Source organism: Carassius gibelio, chromosome A15 (genome assembly GCF_023724105.1).
Source record: "Carassius gibelio isolate Cgi1373 ecotype wild population from Czech Republic chromosome A15, carGib1.2-hapl.c, whole genome shotgun sequence".
NCBI lineage: Eukaryota > Metazoa > Chordata > Actinopteri > Cypriniformes > Cyprinidae > Carassius > Carassius gibelio.
Window position 1 is genome coordinate 5,464,411 of NC_068385.1, and position 19,655 is coordinate 5,484,065.

Genomic DNA, 19,655 nt, shown 5'->3' on the forward strand with positions numbered 1-19,655 from the left:
CACTCTTTTTACAGAATAATCAAATCCCAGAGCTGCATTTTTCCCATTGGCCCGGGACTCGCTCCACACTGTGCCTGATACGTATGAGACACGACGGAGACAACCGTGAGATTAAAAGCAGCTCTGCCGGTCATGAAAATGGATGAGGCTCAGCCGCAGTGGAGCAACTGAAGACCGAGACTGCCCAGCACTCTAAAGCGCATCCGTCATGTGCGTCAGGGCAGTAATGCACAGAAGAGCAGTGCAGGGCAGTGTATAAAATCTTCTACGCTGCCACCTTCACTCTCATGCATCACTGCGCTTCAGACCGCCTGGTGTGTGGGGGAGATTTTATAACTTTGCTGAACTAGGAAGTTTGAGCAAGGATTGGAAAAAGAAAGTTGACCTTTAGGGTTGTTGTACAACACTTGTGAAGTTAAGTCCACTTCACAGTCTGAATTATAGGTTTAGAATTAGGATTGTATATTTCAATTCAGCGTTTTTTATAAAGCTGAGACTTACTGAGGTTTAGGAACTGGTTTGACTGGATATATTTGGGTTTTGATTCAGAATTTTGGATTAGCATTCCATGAAATTGAGTTTTAATTCTGTGTTGTTCAAAATTTGTGTTTAATGTAATTGCCATTCCAGTCATTTTAGAATCGGGATTGTAGATTTAGTACACTAGTAGATTTACTGTTTTTTGTTAGTTTAAATTCAGTCAGATTTAGATTCCCAATTGAAAGTTGAGACTTACTGAGAGTTCGAAATGGGTTTGACTGGATTTTATAACAAATTTAGCATTTACATTCTAGGTCATAATTGTCAGTGAAATTGGGCTTCGATTCTGTATTGTTTTTAAATGTCAGTTTCAGTTCAGTAACTTGAGGTATATAATCAGATAGATACAAGATTCAAGATTTAATCTTATAGAGTATTATTATTGGATATTAATCGTTGCAGTGTTATTTGTGGAGAGGTTTCACTGGGAATGATATCAATGACCCTTCAGCACAGCTGCATAAATATGTTTTCTGTCAGCAAACAACTCTTGAAATTCGTGTTTGGTTTCCTGGGCAAAGTCCACGTGAGATTCAGGCATGATTTTTGTTGGTTACCTGAGTCTGTTGGTGACCTTTCATATACATAGCTGAGATGAACTTGATAAGGCAGCATATCCATCATGAATCCAACCTGGCTGACAACACATTCAGTCATCAGCTGAATCTACATGGAAAATGAGTACTCCGAGTACATCCATATATAAAATACTTGCTGTAGATGCAATACTTCCTATAATTGGCTTTTAAAACATTAGCTTTGTGCATTTTTGGAACATATATGCCATATTTTATTGCATACTTCTTGTTTTCAGTCTCAAGGTTCTTGCCTTTACCATACATATAAAGTTCTTATCATGTAGAGCAAACCCATACAGACATGTAACTGATTTAAACTTAAAAGCTATTCTCTTTAACCTCTGCAGATATGTTCAGTTTAAGCCTTTTATGAAATCTCCCCGGACCCTGCTTTGGCTTACTAAGAGAGACTTGGACTGATCCCAGATCCCAAGCTTTTCATTAACTTCCATTCCAGGCACACTGTATCTTTCACTGTTTACAGTCTATACCTTAATTCAGCTAGGACCAGTGAATTCAGTGACATGCCCATGTGTTTAGCAGCGGCCGCCCACATCTTCCACAATAATACTGCCTTCTCTCAGCTCTAGTGACTAATGTGGCCACCTAAAGGAGTTTGTTCTTTCATGCTCTTCAAAAGCATATAGGGGTTTATTTATTTTCTGTGCTGTTGACTTTGGACCATGAACTGTGAGGTACTGTAGGAAGGTAAAGACATTACTGAATGACAATTATACTGCTTTTTATGTCACTCCACAAAGCTGAAGCTGCTGTTCAGAGCCTTTCAAAGATCAGCCGTCACCAGGACACAAAGAATGAGTGAAGTATGCCGCAGAACACCTGTGTGTGTGTGTGTACGCGTTGATTAGGGTGTGGGTGCATATGTACACACACAAAACCCTACATTTCTTGTATGTTAGCACACACATGATGTTATAAAAGACCCGGCACCACAATATTTCCACAAAGTCAAACAAACTTACACCTGCAGGAGCCCATTTCAAAGTGTGATAGCTCAAATTGTGTGATTTATTAAGAAAAGGTGTACTATTGACTTACATGTTGCATATATTGTATATATGTGTATATGTTACTGAACTGTTTATCTAACGTCCCAAAGAACATCATATCCAGCCCTCCATGAGCAAGACCTTAGATCCTTTCATCCATTCATTAGCCTGAGAGAAATGTGAATTGATGTAAGTTGATGTGAAAGCAGAAGAAAGGAGGGCGTGAAAGGATGAAAAGGAGGGGTTTAAGGCATTGATGAACGTGTTGATGAGGGTTGCTGAACGTGGAATTCTGTCTTCCACCCCTTCCCTTTTTTTCTCTCAAGGCCCTGACAGGTCATTTCCCGAAGGAAGAGAGCAATAGAGGGAAGACTGCTGATAGAAAGTGGCAGACAGAGATGGAGAGAAAGAGAACTTGTATCCTGTGAGGAGAACATAGAGGTGTAGAGGAAGATTTGAGAATGAAGAAGACAACTTGACAGGAAGTAGAAGCCGCCGGAGTATAAATATGTACAAAGCCATTATCTTTGATTATTAAATTCTCATTCCTCCAGTTGTGTCTATTTTTATCTCACCGCAGGAGCGGACTCGGGAAGCGTACACTGATACAAAGTCAATAACTCACTGCAGGGGAAGAGTGTGTGTAAAAGAGAGCGAGATACATAGACAGGCAATATCTGGAAACATTCCTTTTTTTGAAGAGGAATATAGGCTTCCTGGATTATCAGGCTCTCTCGTGTTTGCTTTCCACGTGTGTGTCTGTGCATTTGGAGACCGGTCAGACACTACACGGTTTACCAGGGTGTGTTTGTATACTGTATACGTTATGTAGTTTCATCTGAGAGCAATTTTCAAGACTTACCGGCCAAAGTTATTGTGCATCCAGACCTCTGTGTGACGCTGGAGAGCAGGCGTTGTGTGTGTGTAGGGTGACAGGGTGGCGACATGATGAATCTCCAAGGACGTGCCTATCCGTGCGAAGGTTGTGACGTGCATATTCAGAGTTGTGTGTGTGTGTGTGTGTGTCTGAAAGCTTCTAGTAACATCAGCCCTGTTTCCTCACAGACATTTTTATATTTTCCACTGATAACATGATGAACGAGTTGCTGTCAGACTTGCCCGAGTGAAGATATTCCTTTCAGAGATAGAGAACTTCCAGTGCATGGAACTGAAGTGTAACCTGTATCAGGGTAAAAGTGCTTCCATAAAACTCAAACCTTGCCAGCATTTTAGTCTTTCATATTTGTTTGAGTGTTTGCCAAGTTTTCTGAACAAATTTGCATTGTTTCCTGTAAGATTTGACAAGATTGAGAAAAGCAAAGTTAGCAAACAGGAAGCAGAACTGCAATTTGGATTTAAATGTAAGGTAATGGAATTGAAATGAATTTAAATTCATGCAATGTAACTTGTTATATAGAAATGCCAAGTTTGACCCGTTCTGACCCAATTCTTTCAATCTCAGCTTTCGTTTCTGCTACTTAAAATGTCATAAATACAAAAACAAGGAAAGTATTTTCTCGTATGTATGCTCAGCAAACCATAAATGATTTTGTACTGTGACGTTCCTTCAGGCGCATACTAATTAAATTAACGTTAATCCGCATCAAAATCCTGAGATAACCATTCGTCAAACGGTGACCTCTCTCCTCGCCTTTTATTCATTGCCAATGGAACAGTGTAATTAGTACACCTTTGGGACATTGCCCTCTGATCACAGCTCCACACACACACACACAATAAGGGATGTGTCCTCTGGGGGATTTCTGGCCTTGCTGTAGTGAGTGGGTTGCAGCTCTGGCTATTGAAGAAGAATTTTAATACTTAAAATGTTATTGCTTTTTCATGCTTCTCTTCTCTGTTATGTTTCTTTGAAGTATCAACATTGACTCGGATTTAAAAAATAAAATAAAAAATAATAAAAACATAGAAATATAGATATATCTTTGAAGCTTGGATAATTTGGTAACAGATCAGAACACAGTTTGAGATTTTTTCTGTAACTCTTGAGTAGATGTGTGAGATTACTTGGGTGTTTGATTAGGAGAATTGTGGTAGTCTTCATTTGTTCTTATTGGTGTCTCAGAAAAACAGTTTGAGATTAAAGAAGTCCTGTTTGTGGGTGACTCCTAAAGCGAGGAGAACAGAGAAGATGAAGAGCCAGATAACTTTATGGAAATGTACTGTAGATGGATCAGCAGTAGGCTCAGAAAGAAAAACAGTTCAGTCTACTATTTTTGTCCTTCAGCATCCATTAAGTGGTGGCAGGATATAAACAAGGATGAAATTAGTCCTCTCACCATGCAGGAGACAAGAGGGATGTTCTGCAAGTGAGCTATTGTTTTTAACCAGCCTGTAAACAATGACTAGCATGACAGTTCACCCCCTCTAGGCTTTCCCATCCATAGAAAACACATCCTCCTCCTCGACTGATTCTGTAGGCTGCAGATGTCAAGGAGAAGGAGACAGGCTTAGGAAACTTAGATGAGGTGGAAGTAGATGATGCTATTTCCATTTTTCTTTTAGTGCCGCTAAAATATACTTTCTGGAAAATGTATGTCTATAAATTGCATCTGTGTGTTACATGTCATTTCAAGAATGATTATGAATGCATGAATCAAACTCGTTTGGAATGTCGACAGTTTCTCAGAAGATTTTCCATGCATCATGTGTGTTTTCCCCAGTACAAACGAGCATGCATATGCATCTATGCCCTTGTGTGTGTGTGGGCTGGCTGGGGGGTCCAAGGGAAAAGGAAATAGTTCTTTAAATGGTGTGTGCTCCGAGACATAGTAAAAAGCACTCTTCCAGGCGGCCAAGAGCACTTGATTGTACAACAAGCAATGATCACATTAAGAGGGCAGCAGGAAGAGGAAGAGAGAGAGAAACAAAGAGGCAGAGAGTGGGAAGGAAATAAATTGACTTTGCCAGTGGCTTAGTCTGCTGATGGGAGAAAATATAGAAAAAATTACTTTTTCATTTTCATGTGCTACATCCACAAGTGTGTTAGGGTTAATGGAGTGGGTGGGGGGGGGGGGGTTGTCTGGCTGTATGATTGACCCTGTCATAGTGGTCACTGTAAAAACAGGTTTTACAATTTCAAGAGTGGAAAACAGCAAGGTTTGACTGTTGTATATCTGTAGAGGTCAAAAAACAGAATTGGGCTTTCAAAACATGTAGCATGTTAAAAATTAAAGCCATATTTTTCTTCTCAATACTAGTCAAGTTAGTATATTCGCTACATTTAGTTAGTTATTTTTAGTACCTAGTCAAAAAAGAATGAGCTGCATTTATTCTATGACGAGAATAATATTACTTTTTATTGGTTTATCCTCTATCCGTTTTCATATTTCCTTCTGTTCCTCACTTAACAGGGAAAAGCACAATTTTAGAAGCATCTGCTGAGCAAAATTTCTCCCTGGATAAAAAGACGAAAAAATACAACAAGCAGATGTTGCCTCAAGGTTCAGACGATTAGAGGTTGCAGATTGGAATACAAATTGGAATAAAAAAATTAGACTAATAAAAATCAAATCACATGGCAAGTGCAAGAATATTCCCCTCAGTCATGTAAAAATCTCAGCCAGTGACTGTCGATTAGAAGATAAACAGATGCTCCAGTGAGATAGCAGTTAATATGTGTGTATATGTGCATTCTTGGTGGACATGGTCCCACCATCACCCCCTCATCTCGACCCACCCCATTTATCAATGTCATAATGTAAATTTGTGGTTCATTCATTTAGTCACTTTCAACATCTAGCAATTTTGTTTCTTATTGCTGAAAGCTGGACATAAACATAAATCAGAAACAAAATGTTATGAATGTTTGTGTTAATTCATTAAAAATGTGTATGTTTATAGATTTAGATCCAGAAGAGCATATTCTCTGCATGGATACACCAAGGTTACATCAAGTCGTAGTGCCCTGACCTTAAATGAGTTAAGCACCTCAGTTTTTGAGGGATGCAGACTTCAGCAGAGCTCGGTTTCATAGTATGTAGCACAGCTTAAACATGAAACCTGGAGAAGACACAGGATAAGATCTCGCCCTGTCAGTAGCTAGTCCCTTGGGTGACCCTTAAGCCTGCTCTGGGTCCTGTGTGTGGCCCCACTTAGATAGCAGACATCTTGAATTTTCACTAATCAATGAGAGGGCAATGGCATGAATTATCATAAATTAGGTGACCTCAGTCACTTTGATAGAGTCCGCAATGCACTGCAGGAGAGAATGAACTTGTATTGCAGAGCAAACTTACAGATGCTAGACTCAGCAAAACATATTTTCATACTAACAAACAAGCTTGCTTCTCTGCTATGCTGTGTCCTGGTCCAACAGGTTAGAAGATGCAGCATGGATCTCGCATTTAGCAGTGATCCTAAGCACCCTAAACAAATGCTCTTTTTCACTGCAGTTCCAGACATCAGCAACCGAAAGAGTTTAGCGCTGCAGTGAACTCTTGTACATCAGCACTGCACACCTGCCGTCCCGAGAGAGGACACGGCCACCTTCAGCTCAAACTAGCTTCTGCTGCTGGGGGTCTCGTAGCGGAGGAGGCCCGGTCTGAGCTCTGCAGTGGTTTATGTGGAACAAGCGGCTAGCGAGCGGCTGCTTTAGCAGTGCTAAACAAACAAAGCTGTACAAAGCTGTGTGATAGCATGCTACTCTCTCTGGGGGTTTAGCCACTAGCAGTGCCTAAAAAAAGCTAATGAACAAACATATTGCATTTAATTTGAATATGCAACTTCTTGGTCTTGTTGATACTCTTGCATTATGCTCTTTTTTTAGATTTCTCTCTACGAAACACCTAGTGTTAAGCGATTCAAATCCATAACAGAAGTAGAAAATCAGCATTTACCATCTCAAGGTTGTTTCCAAGCTAGCTGTGTGCTATTGAAGCGTGTAAAGCTTACAGCATTCATCTGATGGCAGCGGTAGCGGCTCAGGCTTAGCATCTCTTTTTGGCCAGGCTTTGGGGGGATCAGCAGCTGCTTTTGTCCCTCTTTGGCCCGTGCCTTAGTGATGCAAATGCAGGGTGGCCTCTGGCTCCTTATCTCTAAGGTTAAGACTCACACTGCTCTTTCCGCAATCTATTATCATAAGGGCCAGACTCCTAGCTTGGGCTGCTAGCTTTATCCATACCAAATGCAGGGCCATACAGGGGAACGATCAAGGGATTAGCATTTTAACACAGTGTGAGTCTAAACCCCTGAACCTCTCTGTCACAGAGGGCAAGTCCCCAATGGCTTGCCAGCTCACTATGCGGCACCCTAAATTAGTCTGCTGGATCAGAGAGCTAGGCTGTGTTTTGACATGGCTTTTCTTGGCTCAGAAACATTGCTTTTGTATGCTCAGTGAACAACTGGCAGTAGAGATAAAGGAATTGTTTTAAGGGGGTATTTATTAAAATTTTCCCAACTCAGACCTTACTTTTTCTGGCTTAAAGGTTTTTTGGAGATTCAAAATGTTAGACTTGTGATTGCCAAGACCAGGGGTGTCTAGTCCTGCTCCTGAAAGGCCACTGTCCTCAAGTGTTTTTCTCCAACACCAGTTAAACATATTTAAACCTTATCAAGGTTTTCAGAAAGACTTCCAGACATGGGTGATGGCATTAAATAAAGCTAAAATCTGTTTGACATTGGCCCACCAGGAACAGGATTGAACACCCCTGGCCAAGACCAATACTAATTGGTTTGTTGCATTCTTGTGGAAGCTATGTCACGTGGTGCATTAATGTAAGGTTGAACCTGACAAGTCTTCCTTTTTCTCTGTTTTCATAGGATCCCGTCTACGGCAGGAAGATTCTCCACCACGGATCGTAGAACACCCCTCCGATCTAATTGTATCTAAGGGCGAGCCAGCCACCCTGAACTGCAAGGCCGAAGGGCGTCCCACCCCTACTGTGGAGTGGTACAAAGATGGAGAACGAGTTGAGACCGATAAAGATGACCCTCGATCCCACCGCATGCTCCTGCCCAGTGGCTCACTCTTCTTCCTGCGTATCGTACATGGCCGTCGAAGCAAACCCGATGAGGGGGCATACGTTTGTGTGGCACGAAACTACTTGGGGGAAGCAGTCAGTCGAAACGCCTCACTGGAAGTAGCATGTAAGTATGCAGTTTCTTTAATTATTGCCTTTAGACACACAAGCAGTGTTGGAGAACTGTTATTTTTTTCCATGAACCCCGTTGACCGTTGACTACACCTTAATGTTCCTAAGTGTACAATTACACAATTTTGCTTCATAGAATTGCAATATAGTATCACATATGATGGGTTTTGGAAAATGCCTGATTTCCCTAGTTCCAAAACTATCAATGGGAACTATTTTGCAGTTGGCTGCCTACTTAAATTAGCCCTACATATGTTTTAGCAAATCTTACAAATATCAGTCTGTTTCAGAACAGTCTGCCCGGCTTGTAGTTTTCCCTTCTGACTGAGAAATAGAAATAATAGGGCATGCCAAGGAAGTGCAGAGCGGTAGACTCAGATGAAAGAGCATGCTATGAATGGAAGGAGGGTGTAGACACTTTGCACAGGAAGGCAGAATCTTGGAGAGGGGCTTATTGACAACCTGTAGATAGGTTCTGCTTTGAAGACGGGTCTCTGTTAGGTTGACTTGCATTTTCAGAGAGAGCTCATCTCCTGGGATCAAAACCCCATGCTAACCAGAGACCATTATGAGTGACAGCTAACCTGTCCTCATTTGCTTTTCTACCAGCCAGTGAGTATGCTATTTAAATGATAGACCTTTTAGCTAAATCAGTGCTGTTTAGTGGACCGTTGTAGCCAAGAAACTCTTTGCTAGGCAGACCTTGCACCTATTGTCTTGGGCGTTTATGATCTTTGTGATTAGTGAATACATTTCAGCATCTATAGTTGGTTTCAAGCCTTTATTTATTTTAATGTGGCATAAAAGCTAGCCACACTAGCTTAACAAATATGCCAAAGCAAAAGACATTAGAGATTAAGGAGTATAGGTCTTGCTCTGCTGAGTTTGTAGTCTAGACCTGAAGTCTAACTGAGATGCTATCTTGAAGTCTGTTTCAACCACGAGCTGATCAATACTGCAGCCTCTCTTATGCATTGTTATGAAAATAGAAGCGATCCATCATGAAATAGGGATATGATGCATGATACATATTGAATGAATGGATAACTAAAGTGGCTCTGTGTGCTGCCGCCAAGACCCCATGCAGTAATGAGAGGGTGTATGTGTGTTTAGCTGTTGGAAAGGGTAACTTTAGATGAAGGGACTGTGGGAAGGATTTGAGAGCCAGTAAATTTTGAATGCTGCTGCATTTTCTATTTTTAACCTGTAATTTATGATACAGTACTGTGATTTGGGTTTAAGGGTAGAAATGCAGAGATGATGTTGCATTTAGTTTCTGCAAAGAGTACTTCCAAGCTAGCGATTGCAGGAAGCTTTTCAGTAGTATTTTTGAATAAATTGTCTATCTTTAATCTGTAATTGATGATACACAACTGTGTTTTAGGTTATAGGGTATACTGTATATAGAAGAGTACAAAAGCAGTTAGTGTGTGTATGTTGTGTGTGTTTTCACTCGTGTAGCTGGCAGGGGTTGTGTGTTTTCTCTGATCCTCTCAGGTCTTCCGAGGCGTTGGTGGTGGCCCCCAGGTGCTAACTGTGTGACAGCAGCTTGATCTATCGATCGCACTAAGAGGGGTCTCCTCACCTAAATGAAAATTCATGAAAAATTGATGAAGTCCCTGATCATTCCTTTTTTTTTCTCCTCTCCTAGCTCTTGTATCTCTCTTTCGCTTCTCCTTCTCTGGTCTTCTCTAGCTCTCTATGTTTCCAGCATGGTGCTAAATCAGATGCTTTGTCTGAAAACTAAGCTAAAAGGGCACTGTTTTGTGAATGAAAGTATTGTAAGGAATGAAACCTGTTTCCAAGACACTAAAAGATCCAAAATAATATTCAGACATAAGTCAACACTTTGTAGTCAAATGTTGATTCAAATAAATAAGTGCATCAGTTAGGGCTGCACGATGTGTCATTTAAGCATCGATATCGCAATGTACGAATCCACGATAGTCACATCTCAGGTTGTGTGATGTAGGCTGTCGTCGTTGATCCGTTATTCATTAACTGTACAGGCTAGCTGCTCTCCGGCCCTTGACGAATGTGATTCGCGGATTAATTGCACAGCTTAACCATCATAGAGGGAAAGTTTTGACAGGGCAGAGAGAGAGAGAGAGAGAGGGCACGAGAGAGGGAGCGATAGAGAGAGAGAGCATGAGCGAGAGCGCGAGAGAGAGAGCGAGAGAGAGAGAGAGAGAGAGAGAGAGAGCGAGAGAGAGAGAGAGAGAGCGAGAGAGAGAGAGAGAGAGCGCGCAAGAGAGAGCCCCGGCCGCACGCTCACCGTCTTCAAACACCATGAGCGCTGTCTTGCTCTCTCTCCCTCTCGCATATTAATCAATTGACATGATGGTGTCGATGTTTAAATCATTTTAAATGAGAATGGAAGTGTGCTCACCCCATTTTTGTTTGTGAGAAAAAATTTGATTAGATTTCATATCGCAGAAAAATAAAATATCGCAATGTCATTTTTTCCCAATATCATGCAGCCCTAGCATCAGCCACTAATTTTGTTCTTTCAACCATATATTGGAATGCTTCCTTCCTCCATATTCGGCCCACAAAGGCAGCATTTTTCAGGTTTTAGACACAGCCTGAGTTGACTAAAAGAGTTGACTTTCAGTTAAGAGATGAAGGGTTGTAAGGTTAGTAGGACAGAAGATACTAAACCTACAGCATGAAAGACCAAAAACTGTACTTAAACGAGACCCCTCAGCTGCGTTACGTTACCCAGTTTCCACTCATAAAACTTCTCTTTACTGGTGAGTGATCACAGTAGTGAAGCCAATCTAAACCGATACAGCTCATATATCGGTCCAAGCAAAATATGTTTCATCTGTCACATCGTAGAAATATTCTGAAGCGGCGCTGTTTCCTCAAGAAGTAAATGTTGATCTTATAGCCAGCTGTGTATATCTGATCTATATGAAATTGCTCCCAGACTCACATACGTATAAAATGTTCACCTCCAAAACAAACAGCTGGCCTTCAGTGACAAACTAAAAAAATGTTCCAGACTGTTTTGTGACTTTCATTTTAGGGGTTGTTACCATCCCAGTACTTTTTCATCTTCGTGTCACAAGTCGTCTCCTGTTGCGATATATGGTTCTGTCTCTCTCTCTCTCTCCTTCTCATACGGGGTCAGTCAGCATGGCTCTGCTGAAACAGATTGCAGGCAGACGTTCGCTGTGGACTACTGGAGCTGCCCAATCAGAGAGACCCCAAGCTGGGGTGCAGGAAGCAGAGAGAAACCTGTGAAAGGAGCTCGCTACATTATTAACAATAAGGCAGATTGCAAGGAGATGTCCACTGAACCAGGATTATCTTAAATGCTAGTCTTTAACAATTGACCATTAGTAATGCCACAAAGGAGATACACAGATCTTGTCACAGATGTTTATGTGTTAGAGCGCTTAAAGTAAAAGGTGTGAAAGGGTTAATTTTGTCACTATGATGATGCAAAGTGCTTATTTGTCTCGACACAATTCTGTTTCATATTTCTGTGCTTACACCTCTCCAAATGGTCAATTTCTTCATTTAAAGGTACCGAACATGTCTTTCCACTTAGCTCAACATAAATTAATCCCTTTCCTGTCATTTATAAGGTCTTAATTAGAGCAGAAGAAGAAGAGAAAGTGCTGACAGGCCACAGGGAGCGACTGGATGAATCCCAATTTGCGTACATCTACCCTAGCCTAAAGCCACATAATTCATTGAAGATGCATACATGCTTGAAATCTATTAAGTTTCTTTTTTTTGGCATTATACTGTTTCACTGTATGAATCGACTTCCCGTATGAATGGCATTCTTATAAATGTCTCTGCATTTTAAGCTGGCCGTAATTGTTTAGCATTTAGGCTAACAAAAATATATTTAAGAACCGCTTCAGCAGTTTCGGCATTCAATTATTCATTTGTTTTCTAAAACTGAATATGTTGGATAAGAGCACAATGGGTTGAGGGAAATTTTAGCTTACTTAGCAAGCTAGAAAACACTCTTTACCATGTACTGTGTATGTTTGTACTGTGGGGACAAACACATTTTAATCTTACATACTATATGAAAAAAGGATATGAGGATATTTAGATTTTTTTTCTCTTAAATTGAACTTTATTGGGCTTTTCTTTTTTTTCTTCTCTCTCTCAGAAAAGGTTTTACATACTCGAGGTGTTTCTCAATGTCAAGGAAGGATCCTCTGAAGCCAGTATTTTGAGGATGCTACGTCATCGACATCCGTCGAAGGACTGTTCCATTATCAAGGATCCTCGGAATTTCAACCAAGGACTGAGTCCTTCGTTCGAAGAATATCCCATACACAGGAAAGGATGCATATGTGTATCCTTCGCGCTCTTCGCGCTCTCAAATCACCCACAATCCTATGCGCGCAAAAATCAAAAATGTTGAACGTTAATGTAGTCGGAGCGTTAACGGTTTTTATTTACGTTACCAAACATTTGTTATAACTGTAGTAAATATCATTAAAGTTTGACGTTTAAATGCCAGTACAAATTACTGCCGTATTGATATTGTAAATTATACAAATACAAATGGTCAACTGAACCGGACATGTCGTTTAACACAATTTGTTGCGTCAACGGCATTTCTTTTATAAATAACTAGTTAAGTTGTCCAAAGTAATTTAATGATACCATTCAAAGCGTTATTCAAACGGACCTTTTCACTGAGGTAATGACGCAATTACGTGCACTTGCTAGCCTGTTCCATTTACATGTTCTCCGTATGCTAAAGAGGAGTCTCACCTAGCCTCTGAAGGAAGTGACTTGGAAGGATCAGTCCTGCCAAGGAAGTATCCTTGACATTGAGAAACGCCTTCTGTCTCTCTGTGCTGTATATAATGGATACATTTCGGTCTAGACCGCACCCTGTAGCAATCCTTGCTTCTGCATGGGAAATATATTTTGTTCTTTTGTTGCTATTTTTCTTTCTCTGTGTCTTTATGTCTCTCTCTCACTCTCTCTTTCTGCCTCTCTCTCATGGTCTTTCTCTTCTCGGGATAAACTGGGTCAATGAACAGGTTCATAAATCACTGTGAAAACTATGTCAGACTGAGGCAAACCCTGCTTTGAATAAATTTACCAAAGTGGTGAAATCTCTGGTCGTAGCTTGTGTACGGGCACTATGTGACAAGCCACACCTGAGGCACAGAGTCATCCAGGAAAATGTTAATTAGCCCCATGTATCTCTTCTCAGGTGGAGAGGTGTGTGTATTATGAGTCCGAGGGCAACAAGCTTGTTGAACATGGGGGCATTAATTAAGTATAAAAAGTGTGAACGTGTGTGTTGGGTCTGCTAATGTTCTGGGCTAATAACAATGTGAAAGTGTGTATCTACTTTGAATCTTAGCGACAAAAAGTGTTGATTCGTTCACTTGTAACCTTTATAAAGTATGCAAATGAGGGAAGGGTGAAACAGATGTCGTTGCTGGTTTGTTAAAAGGCCACCAGTCTGGGATTCTGGGATTTGCTGGTGTGTTTAAAAAAAAAAAAGGTTCTTCCGTGGCACTTCAGCAATTAAGAGTATTGTTAGGCAGCATTTAGAAATGGTAAGATGAAATAATTAGTGGAAAAATGGTGCTTTCTTGTGTTAAGCTTTTCTGTTCCATCTCAAGCTGTTTGACTGTGTGTCAAGCATCAGTAACATCGAATGAAAATGGGATAAAAAATAATTGGACACACAGCTAGTAGAGATGAGTGGTATGATCAAAATCTTAAATCATGAAATTTCTTTTACGGTAACAATATATATACTACCATTCAAATATTTGGGGTCAGTAAGATTTTTGTTTGTTTGTTTGTTTTTTGTCTTATATTAAAATTTTTATTCACCAAAGATTAATTAAATTAATCAAACGTGACTTTGATAATGTTTACAAAAGATTTATATTTCAAATAAATGCTGATCCTTTAAACTATCTATTCTTCAAAGAGTCCTGAAAGAAAAGAAAGAAGAAAAAAAAGATTATAAAAATAGTGAGCAGCACAATTGTTTTCCACGTTGATAATGAGAAGAATGTTTCTTGATCAGCAAACCAGCATATTATTTTCAGTGTTTATACGGTATGCATGTATTTCCATTATCATTAGTTTTTTTGGAGTATTCATAAGAAATCTGTTAGTCTGGCAGCAGTGCCAAAAGAGTTGCATTCATGCAGCAATCTAATTTAATAATATGAAAAAAATATTGTATTACATGAAACCTATAATGATATTAATATTATTATACTGTACTTTTTTAAACTTTAAATTCAGATGGTAATAGCTACATTTGAAGTCAAAAAGTTGCCAAAATATGCAAAGCTGTCAGCAGTATAATGTACCTCTGTATTTCTGTATATATATATATTTCTCTTCCCATTAACGGTAAAGCTAAATATCTACAGGATGACACCGTTATGCTGTAGTGTGGTGTATCCCATCATACCACTCATCCAGACTAAAAACATCTGTCTGGTTTTTAACATTTCATCTAGTGGACAAGTGAGCATGTGTGAGTGAATTAATCAAACACGTAGTCGCATGCAGTCGTCCTCATCCGCCTGATTGTAAATGTCATTGTCTGTCTGGGTCCTCTGACCTGCGTTCGATTTATCCTGGGATCCGGATTCTGCAGGTTCTAGGGGTTGCTGATTAAGTTGAAAGCAGACGGATGTCAGGATGCATCCGTGGCCCACAGGGAATGTTGGTTTCTGATAAGAGGGAGGGAGGGTGAGGTGCCGGCAGAGAGGTGGAAGAAGAACGGATCTCTAGTCTGTGATAAAGGAGAAAGAAATAAAATCCCTGATTGAATGTGTCAGCATTGTATATCTGCAGTGCTGGAGTCAGCGCCCACACCATAAAGACCTTCTTATCAGCTTTATGTTAAGTTACACACACATTCACGCTGGCTGCGGTGATGCAGATTTTGAGGCATATCTTATGGCCACATCTTGGTGTGTGCGAGACTAATCGGTCAGCTGGGTAGATGATATTAAATGATTCTTCATTGTATGTATATGTGGAGGAAGCCCTCTGGAAAGGAGATAAATCACTGGTCCCAAGGAGCCCTAGAAATACACTCACGTACAGTATATACACGAACACACACTGACCTTTCACATTCTCTCTCTTACTGTCTTTTGTAAGCTCACGCTTGTCCCCTTCTGAATGATAAAGTTTTTCCATTTTAGTTGTATGGAATTTTGCCTCTGTTTTTGACAGGATAGAAGAGAAATTATGGGGAAAAGAATAAGGGTTGGCAAATGGCCTGAAATGGATTCAAGCTTCTGCTTTATTCAGTGTTATGTTGGAGCATGTGCATGACCCGCCAGGCCGGATTTCTGACCAGATTTGAGTTTTAACAAAAGTGAGAAGCACAATCAGTGATTAGAATGTATGTATTTATCAGTGACATTCTGAAATTCTTGTTATAATGATTGTATAGCTATGTAATTATATACTTGTTGGTGATTTTTTTATATTTTTCTAAAATGAAAATAGGCCAAGAATTGTATATATACTGTGTATATATATATATATATATATATATATATATATATATATATATATATATATATATATATATATATATATATATATATATATATATATAAATATAAATAAACTTAAAGCTGCGGTAAGGAACTTTTGACGCTCTAGCGGTTAATAAACAGAACTGCTTGCGTTTTGCGGAAAAACATCGTAGCCGGAACTACTTCTCTCTGTTTATGTCTATGAAGAATCACAAAGGTACTGGGTTACTCCGCCGCGGTACCCCCGAAGCAATCTAAAATAGTCCGAATATAAACACTTATTATAGGTGTACCCTAGTGATTCAGGACAAGCCAAAAACACGGTTTGGAAAATGGATTCATGGTGTAATCGCTTATTATATACATTTTTCTACATTTTGAACACAAACAAAGTTACGGACCGCAGCTCTGATTGGTTATTTTTTACTGGGAGCGATGGAGTTTCTGCAAATGGCAATAGGACCACTGGGAGGAGCATGAGGAGCTTGATTTTTTTCACAGATTATCTGCCTCATATTTTACTGTCAGGACATAATGACAGGTTTAATAAATATGTAAAAAATATTTTTTTACAAAAGTTCCCTACAGCACCTTTAATTGTTTTCTCACAGTCAGAGCGCTGTAGCTTTTTGTTGGAATGCGTTTATCTGTGATCTCGTTTTGTCTTGTTAAATATTGGTGTGCTTTTATACATGCACCTCTCCTAATATTTTTGTGTGTGTATGTGTTACATTGATGTGATGTGGTCTCTATGACCCTAGACTACTTAAAACTCCATTTCATGATTGCCTGCCATCAAAAAGAGCCAGAAGCTATAGCGAATCATTCCGAATGGTCATTTAAATTCAATCAGAGTTCATGCTATTGACTTAAATCTACATTTCCAGACACAGCAGGCATGTTTGTGTCCTTGTACTGTGCCAGGCGCTCACCTACTACTGTAGAGGTTCCTCTTTTTGGTTCCCTGTCAGGTGGAACAAAAATATCTAACCATGGGATTGATTCTCATGAGATAGCTTTATTCCGACACGGGATTGGAACCGACCCTTAAAAACCCGCCAGACCCCTCCATCGTAAGTGCTCTTTACGCAGAGCAGATATACCCCTAACCCTATGAATGTGCCACTGATGTCTACACGTAACCTGAAGCAAAGCCTCCTGGGTCCTCCACCAAGGCCTGTAATCCATCAACTGTAGGTGTGCGTGTGTGTGATCACAAATTCAGCTCCGCCCTTAACTGAGGACAGTGGAAATTGAGTGCTGGGTGCACAGTGCTGACGGTGCAACCTCTCGCGCTTGAACACACACACACACACACACCGTGTACAAACCGCAGCCCCGCTTTAGTGGAGTGTCATCATCAGAGAACACTTCCCGTCACTCTGATGGATGATGTGTTTCTGAACCTTGCACTCTGGTCACCCACAACACAACTCAATCAATCTGGCCGCCTGAAGGTTTGTTCGAGACAAGGATGCTAAAGTTGGCACAATCTAAATGCCAGTTTCCAACTTAAGCATCCTTTTCTCAAACTCCACTTCCTGCGGAGGACTAATAGTGTGTGTGCTGCTGTTGTGACCCTGCGGTGTTATCTGTGCCGTTATTGAGTTTGACTCTTGTTACTCTGGGAGTGCTGCAGGAGTGCGAGTTCCTGCTGCTGCTCCGGACAGCTGTGGAGAGGAGGATGGACGGTAACCTAAGCTTCCTGTGCCACAGTGTATGTCGGGGGGGGGGGGGGGGGTCGGGGGTTGGAGGGGGGGGGGGGGTGAAATCCGAGCCCCCTCCTGTCCCCTGTCTCCTTCCTGTTAGTGTTTGAAACTGATAGGTGGTGTGGGGTCCTTCACAAGGCTTGGGAGTTTATGAGTGTGATCTAAAGAACAGCTGGAGTTGGCCACTGGCCGCTTGTCTGTGCTGCGTCCCGGGAGGGTGTCAATGAGAAAATTTGTCAGTGGTAAAGGCCTCTGCACTCATTTTTTTCTTGATCAGTTGTGTTTTGTGCTAATTGCCTGTTTATTTGCTTTTAAGGGACCTTATAGAATGCGTCAGTTGGGGTCCAGAAGTAAAGATGCTATTTATTTCTCCATAGGGGAACTGATTATTAACAAAATAACTTATAAACCTTTGAAGAGAGATCTACTGAGAGCTACAGGGCTGTTAAAGAATGCTTTTGCTGGAGCTATCTGTCTGCATTATTTTAACATTATTATTATTATTTTAGTAACTGTGATTTATAGCACAATTCCTGGTGAAAAACTACATCAGCCATGATTCTGCAAAGAAATCCCCAATAATAAGAAAATGTTGCTTTGATCCACTTCAGATTTATGTTGACTACTGTATATACATATTTTGTAACTTATAAACAACTTTAAATCAAAAGTGATTTGAACATCAAAAATGATGAATGGGACTCCCCATGATGTCACAAACTTCACACCATGTGTTAAGGCCATGGGACTGTAGCTTCACATTAAGTGCACATTTGGGACACGTCATTATTTTTCAAGGCTTCTTGCACAAAATTCATTACAAAGTTTGACCTTTTCTCTGACCAATAAAATTAGCGTTTTTTTTTATTTTTTTTTATGAAAATGAAGTTTGTTTTTATTGGCAAACCTGCCAACACTGGGATAAGTCACATTATAATGAATTCAAGCAGGCCAAGTTGCTGCCTGTTGATGTATGTGAAATGTATACAGTATGTGTGCAGTTGTATATTAATGAGTTAAGTGTGATATCAGAATCAAGATAACTTAATTTTAATGACCTGTTTTGAGCACATTAGTAAGCATGTGCAACTTCAAGGATGGTCTGAATAATGTTTTTGCCCACTTGTCATTTTACCAAGATATGCAGATTGTCTTATCATGCATGTGTGAATATTGAGTTTATTTAGACTGATCTCTAGTTCATCTGTTTGGGCTGGTAAAATCGTTCTTACTTGCGAGGCAGCGAGACAAACAGATGGACTGATAGACATGCATACACACACAGCACTTATAAACTTGAAAACACGAGGCAGGGGGACACATGGATCTGTTGGGCATGCACACACACACACACACACACACACACACACACATAGTAGTGTGGCTAAAGGCCAAGTGCATAGAAATCAGAACAGCTCCATTCAAATGCAAAACAGAGTCTTATCTAAAGACTGTTCTTCACTGCTCTCCTGTGCTCTACACTGGTCAGGGCAAAACTATTATTTAGAGACGTGTGTACGTCTGTGTGTGTGTACATACTGGTACCTATATAAGGTTATGTGTGTGTGTGTGTGTGTGTGTGTGTTTGGATCTGAATTTCAATATGAGGGTCACTTGGGTTTTATTGGACTCTTTCTTCATGGTTTTTCACTAGATGTCTTCTTCTGATTTTTTTTTTTTTTTCAGTGGTAGGTTTTCCTCATGCTTTACTCTTTGAATGTTTTCTAATGATTTTTCACTAAGTTTGTTACTGGAGGTTTTTCTCTTGATTTTCACTTGGTCTTTTTTCTTATTTCCACTGGAGATTTTTAGCTCCCCTTTGATTTTTTTCTTTTTTTCTTTTTTTTTTTCTTCTTATGATTTTTACTTGGTCTGTTTTCCTATAGCGTCTGTGCTTTGGAACACAAAGCTGAACCTTTATGAGAATAATCAGTCACATTTTTCATGGCTTTAACCTGATCAGAGTATCCAATATTCAGCTGTTAGCGCCTAGAGGGGCCAGTCATATGGTAGACCCACATTTCATCCATTATCACCTACTGTATAACGCTTTAAAGGATGAAAGCTACTAAATGATCCAGATCAATCACTGTAATTTGTCTGCCACATTGTTATCAAGGGTTAAACGCATTTATTTAATGCTTAGTTGTGGTGTTTGTTTTGTTATTGTTGAGATCAGCAGTGTTTC

General features: G+C 40.1%; 1 protein-coding gene across 5 annotated transcripts in view; it reads left to right on the forward strand.

The window, feature by feature from the left end:
• Positions 1-19,655, forward strand: part of LOC128029011 (roundabout homolog 2) — a 349,624-nt gene that overhangs the window by 189,157 nt on the left and 140,812 nt on the right. For all 5 annotated transcript variants that reach the window (XM_052616454.1, XM_052616451.1, XM_052616449.1 and 2 more), the window contains one exon: positions 7,907-8,233. In XM_052616454.1, coding sequence (XP_052472414.1) covers positions 7,907-8,233 — 327 coding nt within the window. The remainder of the gene's footprint in view (positions 1-7,906; positions 8,234-19,655) is intronic.